The 22,380-nt window shown below is 43.6% G+C and overlaps 2 protein-coding genes across 11 annotated transcripts in view; both read right to left on the bottom strand.

Moving 5' to 3' along the window:
• The window catches only part of myot (myotilin), a 28,532-nt gene extending 11,675 nt beyond the window's left edge, over nt 1-16,857 (bottom strand). Inside the window, exons 1-9 of one of the 5 annotated variants that reach the window (XM_061234198.1) lie at nt 16,686-16,857; nt 9,573-9,884; nt 9,124-9,177; nt 8,857-8,983; nt 7,797-7,862; nt 7,217-7,358; nt 6,080-6,103; nt 5,783-5,902; nt 5,260-5,413 (exon numbers count right to left, since the gene is read on the bottom strand). In XM_061234198.1, coding sequence (XP_061090182.1) covers nt 5,260-5,413; nt 5,783-5,902; nt 6,080-6,103; nt 7,217-7,358; nt 7,797-7,862; nt 8,857-8,983; nt 9,124-9,177; nt 9,573-9,634 — 749 coding nt within the window. In that variant the 5' untranslated portion in view covers nt 9,635-9,884; nt 16,686-16,857. Of the gene's footprint in view, nt 1-5,259; nt 5,414-5,782; nt 5,903-6,079; nt 6,104-7,216; nt 7,359-7,796; nt 7,863-8,856; nt 8,984-9,123; nt 9,178-9,572; nt 9,885-12,924; nt 13,059-16,685 lie in introns of all 5 variants that reach the window. The other 4 variants (XM_061234196.1, XM_061234195.1, XM_061234200.1 and 1 more) reach the window with 4 other exon arrangements.
• A 1,669-nt stretch (nt 16,858-18,526) lies between these two features.
• The window catches only part of si:zfos-2326c3.2 (mitogen-activated protein kinase kinase kinase kinase 4), a 65,518-nt gene continuing 61,664 nt past the window's right edge, over nt 18,527-22,380 (bottom strand). For all 6 annotated transcript variants that reach the window (XM_061236493.1, XM_061236489.1, XM_061236492.1 and 3 more), the window contains one exon: nt 18,527-22,195. In XM_061236493.1, the coding sequence (XP_061092477.1) occupies nt 22,112-22,195 (84 nt within the window). In that variant the 3' untranslated portion in view covers nt 18,527-22,111. The remainder of the gene's footprint in view (nt 22,196-22,380) is intronic.

The raw sequence follows: 22,380 nt of genomic DNA, 5'->3' as shown, positions 1-22,380 counted from the left end.
ACTTATTCTTGGGCTTTTGCAGTGAACTCTCCAAACACACACACACACACACACACACACTCAGAAACTAACACCGTTGCAAATTAAGTTTCAAATGGAATGACAGGAAAAAACAGAGAAACTATGGCACTGTTGTCTGTAGGTGAAAACAAAGAACAGCAAGAGGTCTCTTTCAGAAGACTCGATGGTAAACAAGAATGAATACACGACCCAGTGGCTGCAGCGGGGCATAAAAATTGAATTTGGGTGGAAGGTGACAGAGCTTCTGGGTGCCCTGGGCCTCGTGTCCAGCATAGAGGGGCAGGGCCTACTGCTGCCACCCACACAAGGACTAGCGCTGCCCCTTACGTAACACGCAGGCATGGGCAGGGAGAGGGGCGCAGGGGGGGTTCCGGGAAACCTGAATGGGTACGAGGCTTGTACACAGGGCCTATTGAGAGGGAGACAGCGGGACAAAAAAACTAAAAAAATGTAAAAAGATGCGATGTGGTTTCAACCCTTTCAAGCCAGCTTTGTTCTAAAACGATCCCTGGATGTTTGCCAGCTTTTTTTCCATGGGGGGGAAAGGAATTCCCCCCTACCAACATGCACATTCCTTCACCTTTATAGCGCAGCAGCAGAGAAAGTGAAAATCAATAAACTGCAAGAGGCCGGAGTAGAGTCTCCCTCTCCCTCTCCCTCTCCCTCTCTCTCTCTCTCTCTCTCTCTCTCTCTCCCTCCCTCTCTCTCTCTCTCTCTCTCTCTCCCTCTCCCTCTCCCTCTCCCGGCCCAAACGCTGCGGTCCATTCTGTATGGGAGCCCAGCCAGGAGACATAAATTCCACTTCTGAGTGAAAAAGAGCCAAGAGCTGTCTCGGTTTTCCCATTTCAGACGGAACTCAAAGCACTGCAGCTATTCAGTTTAATCAAGTGAACGGCAGATTATATTTTCAGTTTACTTTGGCCAGTTTAAGTTAAGAACTAATTCTGATTCCAAGTGCAAAATAATTGGCAGAGCATATATTAGAACGTGTTCCTCAATGCAGATACAGAACACCTTCATAAATCTTTAAACAACTATACAGCGTTAAATATTGAAGATACCTTTAGACTGCAGAAAATGATATGAACTACACAATAGCAATAAGGAAGAAGGGCACCTCTGTCTGTTTTGCTGTTGTTAGAATATACTGTAGCATTCACTCGACCTGTTACACAATCACCAGAAACAACAGGTGTAGTGGATGATGAGCAGATCGTAACTCGAGTGGCTGTTAGGAAGAGGAGCTCAAGATAGTTGGGTCAGTTTTAGCAGCTCTGTATCTGCTGAACTCATGCCAGTGCTATAGGGTGATGCATCTGAAAAATATGCCCACAGTGTTCTGGAGATAGCAAAATGTAAACTGTAACTTCCTCAGTCAAAAACGATGAAATATTTCAGAACTATTAACATTGCAATCCCCACCCACTGCTTCCAGACTGTGAAGGAAAAAGTGCTGTACTCTCTTGGGATATACTTAGCTCTATTAATAATCTGTCCATCATAAACAACAAGTGGTGTCCGGGAAGATCCATCAGCAAGCTAATCTCTATCCCAAAAACTATCCCAGAGGGATATCTGAGAATGTCACACGCAATCAGCCGGCAATGACAATGACACCCCGCCTGTCCCCTTCAACCGGGTCCCCTGATCATGAAGGAACGCACTGGCCCCTGGCCCCCAAGTTCCATGACATCACACGTTCCTGACTCCAGGAGTAACTCGTCAGACATAGACCCGTGAACGGATGCCGAATGAACTGTTCCTATCAGGTTCTCTCGGATGCTCAAGTGTGAACACCTCCGTAGCAGACTTTGCCACACAACTGAAAACATTACTGTAACTGCACAAGCAACAATACGTTCATTATAAGTTCTTCCCAATGAAATGCAACATCGTTGTCGGCAATATAGGTTAATGACTTACAAAAGCACTTAAAAACACAACAGTTGCCAAAATGTGAAAACACCATTGCAAATTAACCGCAGCTAAACCTCAGCTGCATTGAGCCAGACCATCAAATAAAACCGCAGTTTATTTGCAACATCAAGGACCCTAAACCGCCTATTCTTTGTATGCTATATTCATTTACCAAAGCCATGCAATAACTGCAGTTAAACAGCAACAATATAGATGCAATAATTCCTGCCCCCGTCTTTGAATGGTAGACTATACTGCTAGCCTTTTAGGTAATTACAAGATAACGATTTGATATAGACATTTTTTAAATAGGCTACAACAAAACAAAAAGCGTATGGTAAAATAACTAAGTAAGCATTTAAAGGCAAATCGTTCTACAGCGCATAGCAACTCTCTTCAACTTGACAATGCCTTTGTGCTGAATACAGCAGAGTGTAAAGGCGAAACAATTATTAAAACATCTTTGTACAGCTACGTACAATCGTAGCTCGAGCCTTACCTAAGCACTCTTGCTCGATTGAGAACCGAAGATCAGGACACACAGACTGATTTAAGATCAGCTGCACCTTGCTATGGGATACGCCGGAGTCCCGAGACTGCAGAAGATCGGCTCCTCTTATTCACACCATCCCGGGCAATGACGCCGCGCGTTAAAGTTCCAGCTGATCTCTCTGCTCTTCCACATTTGAAAGCAGGGGTTACTCCGCCTCACGTGACCTCACCATTTATATATTTTGGATCCGCCTTGCATCATTGCCTCCCCACCCCCGATTTAATTTATTCCACATAAAGTTGTCTGGCAAAGTATTCATTGACTATAGTTCGTACTATGTAAGACAGTATTTTGTTTGTTATATACAAAAACAAAACTGAGTGCCACAATATGTTAACACATACTCACACAGTACACTTATTTAAAATAGTTCCTTATGTTTGGACCGTGCGACGGCAAAACGGAACGGGCAGAATTTTGTGAATCTATTTTTAAATTCAGGTTACCCGTCGGTATATTTGTGCCGCAACTAGGGTAGCAACTGCAGACGAAAATATACAGATGCCAAAAATAAAAAAGTAATCAACACATTTTTTAAATTTTTAGCATGCTTTTGACAACAACTACTTGTACTTAATTTACTCAAATTAACAAGGATAGTCTAACAATCGCTCGTCACTTTACAGCGTCACTTGTCAACAAGCCACTACTGCAATATGGCTCCCTCTGCTGGTAGCCAAATAGTTTGTAATTTGGCAGACGCTCTTATCCAGTTGATTAGACTAAGCAGGAGACAATACTCCCCTGGAGCAATGCAGGGTTAAGGGACTTGTTCAAGGGCCCAACGGCTGTGCGGATCTTATTGTGGCCACACTGGGGCTTGAACCACCAACCATCCAGGGCCCCAGTTCAGCATCAAACACCTTAACCACTAGGCTATAGGCTGCTAAGCCCCAAGCAGAATTCTCAAACTCTATCCCCAAGTAAAGGGAAAAACTGTATCCCAAAACCAAAACACAGTGAGCAGCAGTTCTGCAGACAGAAACGCCTTGTTAATGAGAGACGTCAGAGGAGAATGGCCAGACTGGTCAAAGCTGACAGGACTGTGACAGTAACGCATAAAACCACACATTACAACAGTGGTATGCAGAAGAGCATCTCTGAACACACAACGCGTGTTATGATATCACAAGTCTAATAAATACCTAATAAAGTGCTCGGTGAGTGTATGGATGGTATGGATCCGCTATAATACCAATTCTAGCCCTTATATTACATAATCGCATTCACATATTCACTTATGTAGGCTATTTGACATGCATTTAACATTTGTTAAAAACTACACCTGCTACACATTTCTATATATTCTGATCTGTCAGACATTAGAGAGGATCTCATCAACACACTTCAGACGATGTTTTAGGATGGAATGTACTGGTGTGTTACGACCTCTGTCGTAAGAGTTTGTATTTACAGTTGTGCATCATGGCTGGATGCACGATTGTCTTCGTTTTACTTCTGGATTGCCTCGGACTGGTAACTTCCACTATACTACCGGTTCTTTTCTTCGAAAAGATCACCAGTCCTACTGATCTGGGTAGACTAGCTCTGCGAAGATGTGTGACTGGTAGATTAGTGATGGCTTCGTTTACTTGTGTATGACTGTATTTGTATTTGACTCCTAGCCCTTTTGCTTTGTTTGCTGTTTGAATTTTGAACCTTGCATCCCTTACGTTTCTGATTCCTGCCCAGCCCTTTTTGATCTGATCACCTCAGTGCTCGACCCTCTTCGCCAACTGCGCCTTTGATTTGCCCCTCTGCTGTAAAGTTAGTTTGTCCAGCTCGATTGTATCCTTCCAACGGGATACTGCTTGTTATTTTGCTTTATTTTTCCTTCATTATTTTTGAAGGCGATCTCCGTTGGGGGTTGGTTACACGCCGCTTCGAGCCCGGTAAGCTTTGGAAGACTAGCCGAGGTGTATTTAGGTTTGTTTAGGCAGACAGGACCGAAGTTACTCGTCGGTCTGCAGTGTTCATTTCGTTCCCACTCCCCGTTCTACACTCCATCTCCTTATCCTTTACCCTAGTCCGGACCATAACAGGTGATGGATTGCAACCTCGCTCATTGTGTGTCGTTTCATTGTGGGAACATTTTTCCTGGGGTTAGGCAGAGAACTAACTGCAGCCACCAAGGACTGGATTTGTGCGCCACCTTGTGGACGTTATTGAACATTGAGCACTCTTGATATTATGATTGCATCGAAAATGTTCAATTTGTACTGATTAGGGGCTTAGGATGTTGTATTGACAGCTCACTGTTAGGCCGACGTGTACTTTCACTACAAATTAAATAGTGCATTTTACCTGTGTTTAAAATGTGCATAGGCCGACCTCAAGCAAGGTATCCATGTCTTGTTCTTTTGTGTGATATGTCACATTACCTACATATTAAATAATCGATTCTACTTTGTGATTAACACTTATAATAGATGGCATAGCATCAGTGATCAAACGCTGGCTGCCACCAAAGCAAACATGTGACTTTTACTTTTACAATTAAAACAAATACAGCCAATCAATTATTATATTTTAGAAATATTTTGACAGCCTTTAATTTGCTACTCCAAATATTTTTTGTTATTTTTTTAATTTCCATACAGGTCAGCAGAAATGCTGTTAATGAGTAGCCTAATTGGTTAAAACAGATTTTACTCAGTTTGCTTTTGGCTTTGTGAAAATATGTTGATGGTGTCTGGACAAACAGAGATAAATAGAGATGGACAGTTGAAGTGTGTTAGCCTGAAGGTGTCTGTCTCAGTTTGACTCACGCGCCCGAGAGAGGGGTCATCTCCTCTTCGGGGCTGCTTGGCCACTCTGGGGGAGGGATTTCGGTGGCGTCCCGGAGGAAAGAGGGGAAGTCATCGGAGTCCTGCCCCACGGAGCCTCCTGAGGGCTCATCATTGGACAACACCTCATCCAGGTCTGGTGACATCACAGATACCATACCTGGATGTTACTGGAGCACTCCAAGCTCTTAGTGATCTTTTTATTTAAAAAATATATATTTATTCTGCACACACACACACACACACACACACACACACACACTTCACACACAAACAAAACACACAAGCATGCGCACACACATAAACACACGCATGCATGCACCCACCCTCACACACGCACCCACCCACCCACACCCACCCACATACACACACACACACACACACACACACCCTGGCTAATACCTAAAAGCCAGAGGAAAATTGATCTGGTTCAATAAAACATAAATAACCTGAGAAATAATGTGTCTGCTGTAAGAGCACTGCAGTGTGCAGAGTGGGCACTCACCACTGTACACCTCCAGCAAAGCACTGCAGGACACCGTGCCATACTGATTACCCGCAATGCACTTAAACATCCCAGAGTCCTCTGGGTAGGCCTCTGTGATGACCAGTGTGCATAACTCCTCTGTGGTTGGAGAGAGAGACAGAGAGAGAGAGAGAGAGAGAGAGAGAGAGAGAGAGAGACAGAGAGAGAGAGAGAGAGGTTGTTTAACTGGAGATACCATACCATTAGTCCGAGACATATTCACGATTTTCTTTGCATCTGAAATATAATTTCGCATGGAGGTGAAAGTTCACTCACCGGGGACTGATGCAGAACTGGCCTCTGGAGAGGGAGAGGAGACAAGGCTTTAATGCTCACAGTCTAAAGAGCAACCTGCTAGTGCACTGCTCGGAAACAGGAAGATCATATTTTCTTTACAGCTTCATTATTTTAAGAAGTTAATCACATTACAAAGACTGACTCCATTACTCCTGCGCTACACAGAGTAAATAGTATTAAGATGATCTTGGTAAAGTAACCTATCCCTTACAAAGAAGTTTATGAGAGTATGCCACATGTATACTTTTTCTAAACTACAGCCCAGGTAGTGTGCTTACAGTGGATTTTCACTTTACTTTCCAGAAGTAAAGTTTCATCACGGTTGAAAATACTTAAAAGTCTATCAATTCAGGATAAAAGTTTAGTAGTTCCTAAATGGTATACTTAAAGTATAGTTCCAGGAACTACTTTAAGCAGACTTCAATTTAGGCCAATTTATTTTTATACAATGCTTAAAAATAAACTAAAAAATAAACTTGATGTACTTAAGAATACTATAAAAACGAACTTTTCCGTACTGCTTCATAAGGGTTAGATCAAAGGGATGGCTTGTGTATTTGTTGGCTTAGGGCCTCAGTGGGGTTTGAGCAGACCCTGGGACAGGATTGTGTGGCTGGCTTTCGTTGGGGAGGGGTTGGGCTGGACACCGATGGGAATTGGGAAGATTGCACTCGTGGAGTTGTGTTTTCTCCTCAGCACTGAACTGTGTTTGTGAATGCCTTATTTAGTTTGTTTATGAAGCAGGGTTGTATCATTAATTAGTAATCCGCTGAACTCCATTGATTTTCTGTGGGTTTTCAGGGCTATGCTCTGTTTGCACGGAACAAAGGGTTGTGCTGTGTCAGTACCCTGCTGTGAAATCCGCTAGCTGGTCAAGCTCATTATAAGCTGGGCTAGCTGGGTATGAGCTGGTCATGAGCTGGTCAAACAGCTGGTGCTGGTAGCTTGTCTGAGCTGGTAGCTGGTCTGAACTGGTCAACCAGCTAATCCATGTCGAGCTGGGAGCTGGTCTGAATTGTTCAACTAGCTACCAGCTGTTTTAAAACCTAGCTTGAGCTGTTGAGGGTAGGCCTCACACGTGTGTACACACAGCATTCACAGCGTGATCTGACTCACTCTTCCTGAGGATGCGGAAATCTGCCGAATCCTCGATCTGCTCCTCCTCACGGTACCACAGGACCTGCAGGGGCGGGGTTCCTCGAATCCGGCACTCCAGAACGACCAGCTGGCCCTTCACGGTGCTGATGTCATGGAGACACTGGGAAGACAGGGCAGGATTTGAACTTGGCCGAGGATTCGGTTTGTGTTGAATATTTTAAGCACCCCCCTCCTGTTGTAGCTTGTCCAGCTTCACGTCCAGCATCCAAAAATAAAATATTTACACAGCTGTTTTGAGGCCTGGGTGTGAATAATTGATAAAGTGAATATTGTTATTTCTAAATATCATCAAACTAGCACTATTTCATATCTTCATTATCCACACTGCTAACACAGTTTGGAATATATTATGTTTCTGAGTCAGAAGTAACAGGGACTGTTCTTGACAACATTCCATGCATAATGTGACTTATATAATGCATAATTATGGTCACATGCTTGCTTAAAATCATCTGCATTCTTCAAATTATTTTTTTAAGCAGTTCCATAGTAGACCACCAGAGGGAGACATTGCTTCTTTCATCCGCAATATAATTACCTTTACAAATGTTGGGGCCACGCCTCCATTCCCAGAATAATGCTGGCTGTAAGATGGGCTTTGCGTCTGTGTAAATACAAACCAGGGAATCAGGAAGTATGCTGCATATGAGTATCTGCAGACAAACGTGTTTTACATCTCTGCATCATATGCTGAAATACATTTTTTACATTTTATAAATTGAAAAAAATTAAATTTTTAAACTTTAAGCAGTTCTTGGATTGGATTTTGGTTTGGTTTTGGCCAGAAGAAAAAACGGAAACTGTTTGGGCTTCAGGTGAGCCATGGGTGAGATTATGAGGGGATGGAGAGGCCAGAGGAGCTAAAAGCGTAGCGGGTGAGGTAGGAGATGTAGAGGCAGGGAGGTGGAGGGGAGGTGCAGAGAGGTGGAGGAGTTGCAGTAGGAGGTGGAGGTGGAGGGATGCACTGAGAGGTGGATTTTTCTGAGAGGTGGAGGTTTTGGGGTGGGGTACAGGGGTGGAGGGATGCACTGAGAATTGGGTTTTGCAGAGAGGTGGAGGAGTTGCAGTAGGATGAGGGAGGTGGAGGGATGGACTGAGACGTGGGTTTTGCAGAGCGGTGGAGGTTTCGGGGTGGGGGTAGGGGTGAATGGATGCACTGAGACGTGGGTTTTGCAGAGCGGTGGAGGTTTTGGGGTGGGGGTAGGGGTGAATGGATGCACTGAGACGTGGGTTTTGCAGAGCGGTGGAGGTTTCGGGGTGGGGGTAGGGGTGAATGGATGCACTGAGACGTGGGTTTTGCAGAGCGGTGGAGGTTTTGGGGTGGGGGTAGGGGTGAATGGATTCACTGAGACGTGGGTTTTGCAGAGCGGTGGAGGTTTCGGGGTGGGGGTAGGGGTGTATGGATGCACTGAGACGTGGGTTTTGCAGAGCGGTGGAGGTTTCGGGGTGGGGGTAGGGGTGAATGGATGCACTGAGACGTGGGTTTTGCAGAGCGGTGGAGGTTTCGGGGTGGGGGTAGGGGTGTATGGATGCACTGAGACGTGGGTTTTGCAGAGCGGTGGAGGTTTTGGGGTGGGGGATAGGGGCGGAAGGGATACCCTCTGGGGGCTGATGTGCAGGGGCTGCACCAGGCTGGAGTGTCTCTGCTGCACCACAGTGGAGGAGGAGGACTCCCGGGAGCAGGAGGAGATGGTGAGGGACATGGTGGTGGTCTTCTTCTGCACCCTGGGGCAGGACGGGGCAAATATAACAGTCACAGTGTCACACAATGCCCTTTCTTTGCACTAGCAACACAAACCTGACAATAAATACTTTTTAAAAGAATGAAAAGTTAGCTCTCTTTGTGTCAGCCATGTTGTACTTACTGTGCCATGTTGCAGGCGTGACCGGGGCTGGGTTGTGTCCAGCTGCTGTAGATTCTGAACAGAGGGGGGAGTGGAGAGGTGTTAATGAGGACCAACTGGAAATGCCATCCATTCTTAACCCTGCGAAGAGTAGGCTTTTTACAACCTTTTTATTTATCCAAAATTCAGAGCTCTAAAACCCCACTGATTTCAGTGGTGATTGTGACATCAGCATTGGAATGTTCAGTTAAGATCAAATCTCTGTGATCTTACACCTTAAACGGTTAATTACCACAGTGCAATAACACCAAAAATGAATTATTTAATCAGTGCAGCTTGTTCATTTTTAATCCAGTTAATTAACCCTAAAAAACCAACAGGGCTTGCCCTGGTCATATCTCTCTAGCTTCTTGGAGCCCACCCAGCTAACCAGGAGCATCCTGGCATGTGAGAGATGTGGCAGTAAATACCGCACAGCCGTGGGGAGTCTTTTTGTGATACCAACGGCCCCACGGGGAGCTCCACCAGTCATGTGTTGATTCGCCCGTGATTGGTCAGGCGGTTGCCTGAGTTACAGCCGGTGGATTGGAAGGGCAGGGGTTCCGAGCCTTCTTGCGGAGTCCCAGCTGCCAGTGGGATCCCCTTTCTGTATAAATAGCCGGGGTCTCATGCCATCATCCGCCGTGAGGTTGGCAGACCGCGATTCGCGAGTGAACGGAGGGCGGCCGCAGTACCCTGTAAGCTGGCGGGCCGCGTCTCTTCAGAACGGAAGTTGCCAAACGCTGTTGTACAGAAGCCGTCTGTTACCGCCGCAGATTAAAATGCACCGTACGTGCGTAACCCTTCCACATTACCGTCTTGAACTGACGGTTAGTCATCTTTCAGATAACAGTACATGACTATAACATTAGTCATACAGAATTAGTCATCATTGATGGACATTCAAATATCCATAAAGCAACATCTGATTAAACTCAGCTGTTTAGCTGTAGCTAAAGTTATCTTTGAGAAAGAGGTGTTTGGAGACATTCGAGGAGGGAGATATTGATCATGGTCTTCTTCAGACACTCTTTAGCTGATGGCCTCTTTAGTTCCTGTGAAGTCCAATCCCCTTGTCAGTGTTGGGGGAAACTAGGCCTACTCTGAAAGCGCAGTTGTACAAACTACCAATTACTTCACACTGAAAGTGTTTGAACTATAGCAAAGCTACCCTAAATAGAAAAGTAGCTTGCAAAATTACGATTACTCAATAAAGTAATTTGTAAAAAAAAAGAAGATATCCATAGTATGTAATCATGTTGCTGAGACATGACTCTTGTGTGAGCAACGGCTTATTTTTGCCCACTGGGAGAACGGCTATACAGCTCAGAGGGTAGAACCAGCAATGTGTGGCAACTGGCAGTTGACTGTTGGCAACTATGGTTGAGTGGACTGCTTCTCACCAATCAGGATTAGCAAGAAAAGAGAGAGGGAGGAGGGGATCGTTGGTCAAAGAAGTTGGCAGGTCCTGTAGCTAACTACACCTCAAAATTACCAAAGCAAAGTAGTATAACCACTCCACAAATTTGAATGTAGTTGAACTACTAGCAAACTGCCACAAAATGGATTACAAGTTTTATTAGATGTAGTTAAAATGCTCCCCAACGCTTCCTTTAGCTGCACACGCCCCCTCCTCACCTCCCACCCTGCATTATGACAGAATTAGACTGGTGTTTCTAAACACTGCACCAGCACAGAAACAGGACACCAGAGAATGCCGAACATGAAAACAACAACAAGCTATGAGCGAGGTGCTTTGGGCTTAAAGGCACAGCAAGGAAGCAAAATACTCAATCAAACTACGATGGATGATTGTTTTTAGCTTCGATGAACAAAACCAGTTAAGTATGACATATCCACTTTCTGTTGGATTATTTCAGAAACCACCAGGACTGCAGCTGAATAAACAGAATGCAATCCTTGATTCAATAAGATAATGCAAGGTCGACACAAAGTACCAAGGTTGTATGACTGAATGGTCCACACACACACACACACACGTGTCTTTCATTTAATTTATTGTGTCCAATTGTCTGGCCACTAAGTTACTTAAACAACCATATAATTTATATTAATAGCCAATCTTTGTGGTCACAACATTTGTTCTCTTCAATCATAAAGCCGGGACTTCCAGTAGCTTAACAGATTACAGCTGCCTTTAGACTGGAATTTATACCACTTACTGAAACAGATGTCTGTGATTCTGAGATGCCACTGATGATCTGTGTATACGTGAGTGAATGCATATTTATGTATGTCAGCACGTGTATCTGCGTGTGTGTGTGTACACGGGACAAATGTGTCCCAAAGCCACCTGAAGACTGAAACGGTGACGAACGGGAGCCCACGTCCCCGCATCGGGCACATAACGATCTACATGCCACTGCTCCACACGCATCACGAACACCGTCGGAGCTGTTGAAGCTGTTTCATTTCAGGAACGTGTGGGATTAACGCACAGCGGTGTTTCTTCAGCGAGATGAGAGCCAGAACGCGAAGGCCTCACCCTGGATTCTGACCGAAAGCGGGAGAGCGAGTGACGCTGGCCTACCCCTCGAGAGTCACCGTGGGGCTCGAGGCCCAAAGTAAATTAATAGCCACTTCAGTAGCGCTCTCCAACGTGCGGTAAACACACCTTCGCATTAGGGGCCTGAGGCGGCTCAGCCATTGTGGTATTCTAAGCCCCGCTGGAGGGGTGAAAAGGGGGATCTGCTTTCTTGGCCGTCACCAGTTAGCAGGCAGTTATTTCGCCTCTGGAGCCCAGTGGGGTATACTGGCGATCCGGCCTGGGAAACCCAACCTGCCCCGGGTCTAATTCGGTCCCCTTCTCCGCGTCGGATTTAGAAACACATGGTGCATGATAAATCTTCCCCACCCTGGTGTGGCGTGTCACACAGCGCCTTCCAAATCCCCTCACAGGGACTATGCTCGCATATTCACACTGGCCTTTCCTCTGAGGCCCGGGGCCTGTGTCACTTTAACCACACAGTGCAATGTCCCAGGGTTAATTCAACTCCAAACAATTTAACACTGAACATTTCACCCTGTAGTGTGTCTGCACTCTCAGAAATAAGGGTACAGTGGAGATACATTATTGTTCTTTAAGGATCACATTTTCAGATGTACCCTGAAAGGTACCTTTAACAAATGGCAAAGGGTACAATTTTATGTACAGTACCTATAGGTTACCACCCCAGCGACAAGCTTTTGTACCTTTTCCAGCACTTTTCATAGCTTTTTTTCAGTTTGTTCAGGACAAACTGTGAGTCAAATGAAGTTGAAAGCACCAGTGCCCTGGGCTAAGGGGTGAGAGCAGAGGGCTTTTGGGGGGTGAGAGTGGCTGTGAGGAAACGGCAGGCAGGGCAGACGTTGGGGCATCCCTCACAGTGTGTGCCCCTAATTGTATCAGGCCACATCACAAAGTTGGTGTTCAGAGAGAAAGGGTGAGTTTAAACTGCCCCAAGAGCCCTCTGCTCCAATACAGCTCCCAGTCATGGTGAGTCACCTTTTCAGTGAGAATTCCTCTTTTTATCACTGTCTGTGAATTGACTGTTATTGCTGATTGTGTGCTAGGCCTTGAACCTGTCAAAAACTGCCATAGACCACACAGTCAATTTAACCAAGGTGCATTTGTTCTGACATTTAGCTGTTAGTTCTGACTATTAACTTTGTGTTCTCTCTTGTATTTCCACTGTAAAGTTTGTCTGTGACAGTATCTTTGTATAGTTCATCATTAGTCTAGTCAAGAGAACAGAAAAAAAAAAGATTCTTATCATTCCCTACCTGAGTGTTTATCCTTTATATTTCACTGTCTAGCCTTGCACAGATTGCTGACGGTCAAAGGCTTGTGCCGGCTCGACAGCTGTTTTTTTAAATATGGAGCGGCGTATCAGCTTCCAGAGACAGAACACATTCCGCTAGGACACAAATGAAATAACTCAGTATCCCTCCGGAAGGTACAGCTGGACATGATCATTTGATCAGCAACACAAACAGAATTGCTGCTTTGAGACCGTTCATAACAGTTATAAACATGTTATAGATGAGAATGCATCAAAGACGATCCACAGTGGATCACTTTCTTTGCTTCAGGTGCTTTATTTTATGGTGTTGTTAAAGGGGAGTTATAGCCATGGTGGTTCCCCATTCTTCCTGATTCTTTTGTTGGCGTTTAGATTTAAACTGACACACTGACTATAGAAACAGCATGCACCCATTATAAACATGTTATGACTACCATATAACACAGTAGCTACAAGCGTTGTGGTCATTCTTTACTGCCATATTCCAGCAATCAAACACCTATTTTGGACTGTGCCCTGGGGATAAGGTTAGCAATCTATATCACTCCAGATCTTTACACCAGAGGTCCAATACCATTTTTTTGTTGAGAAGCTTAGCCTTAGTTTCAAAAGGTAAAGCCTCCAGGAAATATCAAGCGTGGTTGTGAATGAAGTCACTTAATAATAGCAGATACCACCCTGGGGTTTTTGTATCGTCACAAATGTGAAATTAAATCTGTATTATTGAATAAGTCTTGAATTGTTTTCAAGTTGAGGCAAAGGGACTGGGAGGCACAGGCCAATTATTCTTAACTGAAAAATTAGATGAGGTAATGGAGTCACTGCTTTTTTAATTCGCAATGCAGTCATGTCGTTTATGTGCACCTGGACTCTTAGTCTCGGTCCAATAACAGACGGAAGCTGAAGGATCGCTATGTTGAACGTGGGGCTAAGAAAGTACAGTACATTCCGCACAGACACAGAGAGTAGCAACTGTCTGGAATAGCTTGTCAGCCTTGCTGAAAAAAAACAAACTGCTCTAGCTAGGTTTTGAAACAGCTGGTCGCTGGTTGACCGGCTCCATACTCAACATGGTTTGACCAGCTTAAGCTATGTTTTCAGGCAGGGCATAGCTGAATTTCACACCAGGGAGGCCACGTACAGTCTGTGGGTTTTTCAAGACCAGGCTTGATTCAGTGGTGGATGCTATGTAGTTTGTGGGTAAATGGTGAGCACTAGGTACCCTTTAGTGGTAGGATGGCGAGCATTGTTGGGCTGAAAGGCCTGTTCTCATCATCATGTTATGTCATTGGCAGGAGGTCCACAGCAGATGGCCATTCAAGTGAATGGATGATTCAAACAGAGGCCTCCACAAGCAAACCTGCTGCTTCTGCAGCTGATATGGCCAGCCTTCAGCCTGTTCAATACCTTTTAATACCAAAACAGCTCAAGCTAGGTTTTGAAACGACGGGTCACTGGCTGATTAGTTCAAACCAGGTTGCAGCTCAACATGGTCTAGCTGGTTGACCAGTTCAGACCAGCTACAAGTTTGACATGGTATGAACTGCTCAAGCTATGATTTGAAACAGCAGGCAGCTGGTAGAGCTAAAACAAGCTACCAGCACTAGCTGGTTAACCAGCTCATACCTGCTAGACCAGCTTATGACCACCTTAAGCAACTCAATTTTCAAACTGGCCAAGCTGGCATAGCTGGATTTTACAGCAGGGTTTAACTCTTGCTTTCTTTTGTGATACGGAACAAAACTAACACTACAAGAAAGTATCCCTTCTTTACAGCTGAGATAATATTTTGTTCACAGTGATCCAGATGAAATACATTTGTACATTTTGGCACAAGACTGCTAATTCAATTGTGGGATTAAAAGGTCAGATGGATTTTTTTTTTTTTCATTTTCTCCAGCGGCAATGTTTGTGCCAGCAAAATACCCACAGTTTTGAGTTTGCTAAATGACCTTGTTCCTGAATTGTGCAAATGTATTATGCTTCTATGCTTCTTAATTAGTTGTTATAAGAAGTCAGGTGGTAGTCTTTGGCTTTTTCCAAGACAAACAGTGCTATAGCCTTTAGCTTTGACTTTATGCATTTGCAAATGTCATACTTTTGGCTTTGTGTGCAGAAAAACATTACATAACCTTGGCTTGGGATTTCTAAATCAGAGCGGTACTTAATGCTGTATCCCTTCTAACAGATGCGAAAGAGCTTCTTTTTAACAGATATGCTGTCCGTAGGAAATCATTGTGATAAAAATGTGTTGTGTGTGAAATATAGTCAATAAAAGCTCTTTATATCAGACTGTGAAGCACTGTTTATCATCAGTAGAACTCCACAGGATATTTTGATAGAAGAGGCAGCTATCCAAACCAAATTGTTTTAATAATTCTATCTATCTCTGTACTGTTTGAATGGGCCTCAATATCCCTTCCTGTTGATTAAATGGAGTAGTTTCTGTTTTGCTCACAAGTTAGCAGCCATATTGGTTGCCCCTCCCCCCAGTCCCCCTAGTCCCTTGGCTATTTTTAGCTGTCTTATTGATGTACTCAAGCATATTTAGAGGCACGGAGAAGTAGAAGACGTGGTGGCATTGCTGATGGGAACCCCACTGTTTCCCTTGAGTGGGGAGTTATGGAAACACTGCACAAAATGGCTGCCGATATGGCCACAGTGGTTCCCCCTGTTGAGAGGCAAGCTCCCAATGGGCTGCAAATGAACATAGTTGCAGGCACAATTTGTCACAGTCAAGACAAGTTCAGAAAGCCCTTGTCGACACATTAGAGCAAACCCAATGTTGAGCCTTTGCTAACTGCTGGCCCTCATGCGTATGCTCATGCTAATTTTCATACCGAATTGGCACTCCATCACCCCTAGTAGTACGATTTATACTGTTCATCGTAGCCGTTCAGACTGTACTGTACACAGAAAGGGGAACTCCCAACAACATTTAGCAGTAGTTTTATGGGGACCTGAGAGATCCGTTGAGTTTCTCATCAGGGGTAGCCACCCTTGGGTTGTTAAGGAATTTTGGCATTATAAATACCTATGGGATTGCACCAAGACTACTGTACATCAGCACCCAAGAGGTGACATGGGGCCATGTGATCTATGATGGGCCAATCATAGCAGATGTAAAAGGATGTTTATTCGCCCCCTTGTCTGGCCCCTTACTACTTGCAGACCCCGCTCCCCACCTGCTTGACCCCCCTCCACAAAATGCCGTCACCCCTCCCTCCGCACTTCAAAGCTGACCACATTCACAGGTCCTTTATGTCAAAGCAGCAATAATATATCTCCTTGTGGATGAGACATATTTTCATACAAACTATCTAACTATTACCCAGAATCTGCCACCAGCTTGAATCCATTCCATAACAAATATTGATTCATGGTCCCCAAATCCCCCCATCCCCCAGAAACTGTAGCTACAGCATAAACCATAAAACCAATTTCGTACTTAAGTTCTAAGATGGGCCTCAAATTAAGCAGTACACTCGAGTGACTCCATCACCACACTTTTATCAAAATGGTTGAAGCAGAAGCAGGCAGCACAGCCCTGTTGACTGCACAAAAAAAAGCTGCTGAGTGTACACTACATTTACCTCTGACCACTGAGGATCCCATGAGGAGCGCTCAGAGGCTCTTAACCCCCCCCCCGAGCAGCCACCCGCGCTCCCCTCCCTCCCGTAACTGTTCCTCGGGGGTGCGAAACAAAAACACGGACTGCTGCGTGAAATCAGGGGGTCTTACCAGAGGATCACCTTGCAAGCAGCAGCAACGCCGAAGATCTGAGAACTATTCCAGCGGGCGAAGATGAGCAAACGGGACAGGGTTACTCCCAGTCCTCTCTCTGTCGCAGCGCGCAGACAGACAGAGAGCACAAGAGGGTCCCTCTCTCCGCACCGGCAGGAGGTCATCTACGGTGGAGGGGGGAGGAGGGGGGGGTTTCGGGGAGGGGGGGGTGCACTGGTTCCAAGGGAGCGTCTGGAGGGGAATAAATCCAGGAAGTGAGCTCAAGCCCATCTCGGGTTACGACTCCCCCATCCCACACAGCTGACTCCACTGTTACAGGAGAACCAGGCGTTCGGCCCTCAAATATAGACGGACGGCAAGGCCGCCCAGCTACACTGCCTGCGGCACAGAAGAGAATACCAGGTGGAAAGCTTGAGCCGCTAAGGGCTCATATTTGTGAAAAACGTGTAGCTGCTTTAAACGTTCACCAGGGTGATGGGGCTAAGGACGGAGTTTTAGCGTATCCCGTTCCGTAGCAGTCTTTGGTTGAAGTTTAAAGGTGTGAGTAACAGTGGATTAGTGTATCTCCTTGGCGAATGAGTAACATGAACATATTGAATGACAAGAACGAGGCTTGAGAACATCTCATGACGCGTACAATGTTCTTTCATCCAGTTAGACCTGATTTATGACCCTCCCTGCCCCCGACACTCCTACACTGCCGTCCACCAAGTCCATGTCCGCGTGGCGCATGGAGGGCTTGGACAAAGTCTGCGGTTGGCCACTGAGCCGGAGAAGGTCGCTCAGAATGCTCCAGAAGCCTCTATCTGTAATTCAGAAGCCAGAAGCAGCACATTTTCTACGTAGTGTGGATATTTACTTTAGAGGAAACCAGTGGCAGAATGGCCGCAGCCCAGGACTAATCTGTTGTCTCCTGCAGATACGTGGTATGACCTTTAGCTGAGTTCATCTCATTGGCGGTGTCATACGGTGTGACCATTGGACCTCCTATGGCAAACACGCGAGAAGAAGTGCAACTTACCCAAGGAGAAAAAATGGTAGCACCACTGAATAACAGCTACCTTCAGATAACCAAGCAACCCAAAGCACCACTTATTTTCAATTAGAAGCAAACAGAAAGTTTAAATCACATTACATTTTAAAGCTCTTAAATTAATAAACTAAAATGCCATAACATATTTTCTTGCATGGGTAGCTAGCTACAGAAGCCACGCATTGCTAGCATTATAGGCTAGGTAACTACTGTAGCTACTTTATCTACTGAAAAGGTATGGTGGTAAATTGCATTCCATATGCTGGGGCAGTCTGTAGTGTAGTGGTTAAGGTACATGACTGGAACCCGAAGGTTGGTGGTTTGATCCCCGGTGTAGCCACAATAAGATCCATGTAGCGCTTGAGCAAGGCCCCAAACCCTGCATTGTGTTTCCTGCTTACTCTAATCAACTGTTTGTCGCTCTGGATAAGAGTGTCTGCCAAATGCCATCAATGTAATATGAATTTGGCCCTCTTCTTAAATGAAATCATAGCAATTATTCCAGATCAATGACTAATAAATAAAACAGAGGTTTTTCCAAGTGTTATGAATAAGTGCTTAATGTTTGAACTTTAAGGCATTAAAAAAATCTAAAGATTCAACGGTTTTATGCCTTGACAAAATGTATACAAATTTACAACCCTTAATTTAGCGTTTAATAAGTTAAATGGGGGCATTTATTTAAAGTAACTTTTGGATATACTGTACAGTGCATGTTGTACACAAATAAAAATGTTTACAAAAATCCAGTGCACAAAAGTGAAATAAGCATTATGTATTAAAATAAACAAAGAAGACGAAGAAGTTGGGAGAATTGATTATCTTTTAATATCATAGGGACATTATTACAAATAGTCTGGGGAAAAATGTATAAGCAAAGAAACCTATCAAATTACACTTTCTTTGAAACAGTAAATAGTATGTAATGTTTGTTATTTTACATTTTCACAGGCCAAAAAATAAAAAATAAAAGAATAATTACAAAACAATGGACATTTGTCAAAGAAAGAAAACTCTCCACTTGTCTCACAGTTTATTCAATTTGCATTTCATTGGACTCGGTAGGCATGTACACTGTCGACCTTCTGGAACATCTCAAAACAATGCCACCGCTCTTGTTACATAAATCTCTAAATCTCATTAACCATCTCGACAACGGCTCTCAAACATCAGAGGACCTCTCCTAGACTCATAGAGCTCTGCTACACTGCAAACTTGCACCTGCCCAACATCAACTTGCTCTGTCCATTCTCACTCCGAAACATTACGTGGCAAACTGGTCCCACTTCTCATTTCAAATGACTAGTTAAAAAATAGAATCCCCCTGCAGTTCCTTACAATTTCAATCATAACAACACTTTAAATCGCAAACAACAACACACCGGCAAACTTGTTGCAAACATGCTGTAGTCTAGATATGCCTCTTATCTCAAATGAATTAAAGCAGAGGCGAATGGTATCACAAAGCCGTTTCACAGCAAGTGTACTTGACCGGATGCTTGCTTTTCCTCTGCTGCACAAAAACCCATTTAAATCTCAGAAATACAAGTTCCTATGCAATTTGGAGAGATTTGGTGAAAAAAAATCTGCCCTCTCTGTTATGACATCAGCTGTTCACACCAAAAGCATGTTATATTCATACATTAAAGGTATTTATTCCCGAAAATATGTAAATGTTCTTTTTAGTCAGCAGCTATTGATTAGTAGTTTACCACTAGCCTATATTCTGCTTTTATTGTGAAATTAGATTCCTTTAGGATTACAGGGCTTCTATTTAAAATAATGGTGAAAATAATCTGAGAAAATCACTCAATTAACTGCAGGAAGAAGCATGCTGACTGCAAATGTGACTTCAGTCCTTAAAAACCAGATAAATTCCTATTATAGCTTGTACTGTACGTTTTCACAAAAAGTACCTAATATTTTGAGCTGTGTAATACGCTTGTCAGTTGAATGCACCTCATATCAATTATCTATTTACATCTGCAGAGAGAGATGGAAGTAAGATCCATATTGCTAATACAGTACATGGTTAATTAATAATAATAATCTGTAATTTAGAGAATGGTATTTTCTACTTAAATATGCTTACAGAACCAGCTGCAGTGCCAACATAAAGATCATTAAAACAACTGTAACATTTACATTCTGCTCCACCTGGTGGTCACGATGCGAGGTGAAGACAAACACAGCACAGCACAGCATAACAGGAATTTCCTTTTTGGGACGGGGATGGATACAAAAAAAATACAATCATTCAGCTTCAAAAAGATCAGCATAAAGCAAAATACAAAAGTAATTTTGTATAATTTTGGAAATCCCAAAACTGAGCAGAAACTACTTGTCAAGAGGAGAATTATGAACTGCTTTTCGCTTATACATGAGACCGACAAATTAAGAACATTTAAGAAATATTTAAGATCATTTTAATGTGATTCAAATGAATGCAATGTATGCAGTGATTCACATTGTTTTTCCAAACCCACATATTTTCCGTGGTAGAAGATTAGATGTCCATCATCAATCGTTCAACTGCATTTTCTTCACAAGCGATATGTCATTTTTATCATAGATACTGACATTCAAACCTCATTCAGATGAAAATGCATGGAAGGTTCATCTAGATCAATTTTAGTCATATAACATTTCAAATACTACGTTCTGCCTGTTATATACTTATAGTAAAAATCTGTAAAGTGTAGAGATTCACTGCCTTGTACAAAATCCATTTCTAAACTTACATTTTTCTCCCCTTTCCTCAGATTTACATAATACTGAATATGTACGTAGACAATAAAAGGTTTTATGTTTTTAAAAAATTGCTAGAATAAAGCATTTCTTACAGACATTGTACAATAAATCACAATAGTGCAAAGGACTATATATTATGAAAACTCCTTTACTCCATACATGCAGATGGCCGAGTAGATATAAAATATCTATAAAAACAGTGCAAATAATATGTACATCCGCCAATGTACAGAAAGACATATTGGAGCAATTTTCTCTTTTTTCATAAAAACAAGTGCAATATGCTGCCTCTGAACAGGCTTAGAGCTATTGCTTGCCTTCTCAGAATCAATGGGACAGGTCATATGTGTATTTCACCATCTGAAAAGCAGATTTTTCCTGAATACTGATGGACATGTGTAATATTAGATTCACAGACTAGCGACGGCTAATGTAATTATTAAGCCCCCTCATACAGTACGTTTGCCTCAAGACAAGCGGAAGCCACTTCATCAATGAATCATTAGATCTGTCATCCACACGGGTATTGTGAATACACAGGGGCAGTTTTCTTAGTGTGAATTTTGGGAGGATAATGAAAAGTTGAAAAAGTCATCTTAATGCATGCGTGCTGAGAAAATGTGTAAAACCCATTGTAATTATCCATATTAGTCAGACAAACATTCTGTCTATTTTGCCCATACAAACATGGCTTGCCATTAGTTCGTTATCGTTCAATCTTAATGCCTGATGGGAAAAAAATAAACCAAAACAAAAAACATCGGCCCCATACTCCCCATCCTCCACAGAATAGAGAAATAGAGACCAATGTTATTTATCATACTGGTCAGGCATCAATTATATTGTCTTGTTATGACATTTCTGAATTGATGAAGATACTGCATTGCCTTGAGGCTATTGTCACCAACAACACATAGGATAAGAGATCCAGTCTGCGTGAATCTATCCCATAATGCTATGTATGTATAACACCATGCGTGTTCCCTGACACGCTCTATGGTACAGTCATTATGACTGAGAGAGATGACAGTGTGAAAAGCAACAACAGCAAGCCCCAATGCGACATGTTGAAGAACAGGATGAATCATATGATTTCTAGCATTTACAGTAATTACAGATACAAGATCATCCAACAGCTGTCCACTTTTGGATGTAGGCACTGGACAAAACATTCAATTTCAAGGGCCCTCTCTTAATCAAACCTGCCGAACCACTTGGAATAATGAAACTGTGTGAAATTTGTTCTGAGGTATATATCTAGTGCTTAAAATACGGTACTTCTTTTATTGCACACGTTATGCAGACGGCAATACCAGCTGCCTACGGCGTCATACCCCAGGACTTACATCAACAGTACAAGGTTTACAAAGCAAAATACTTTCTCTCTCCATCGGAAGCCCACATATAAAACTTGACAAACCTAATCCCGGATGCATTTTGGCTGCAAACCTTGAAATGCTTGTGCTTTTAAGAGGGGGGAAAATATATATATTTTCAGAAAAATCCATGTGATGTTGAAACAAATTCAGCTTCAGAGTGACTCATCTGCATGGGTTGTATTAAGAGCAGCCGTTGGCCCTGGCCGGCCTGTCAGCCCTGGAGCGATGGATGGCATTATGGGGGAGGGCAGCTCCAGGGATCACCAGTTGAAGAGGGAGCTATGGCCCAGAGTCATGAAGTAGATCTGACTGCTGCCCCCCGACTGCACAGAGGCGAAGAACACCTTCCACACGGAGAGACACAACACAGAGAGTGAGTAATCAAACACACACACACACACACACACACACTGCTGCCCCCCGACTGCACAGAGGCGAAGAACACCTTCCACACAGAGAGACACAACACAGAGAGTGAGTAATCAAACACACACAGACATACACACACACACACACACACACACAGTAA

Source organism: Conger conger, chromosome 3 (genome assembly GCF_963514075.1).
Source record: "Conger conger chromosome 3, fConCon1.1, whole genome shotgun sequence".
NCBI classification, from domain to species: Eukaryota; Metazoa; Chordata; class Actinopteri; order Anguilliformes; family Congridae; genus Conger; species Conger conger.
The sequence above is the reverse complement of the archived record's forward strand: the minus strand, read 5'-3'. Positions and strand labels throughout refer to the sequence as shown.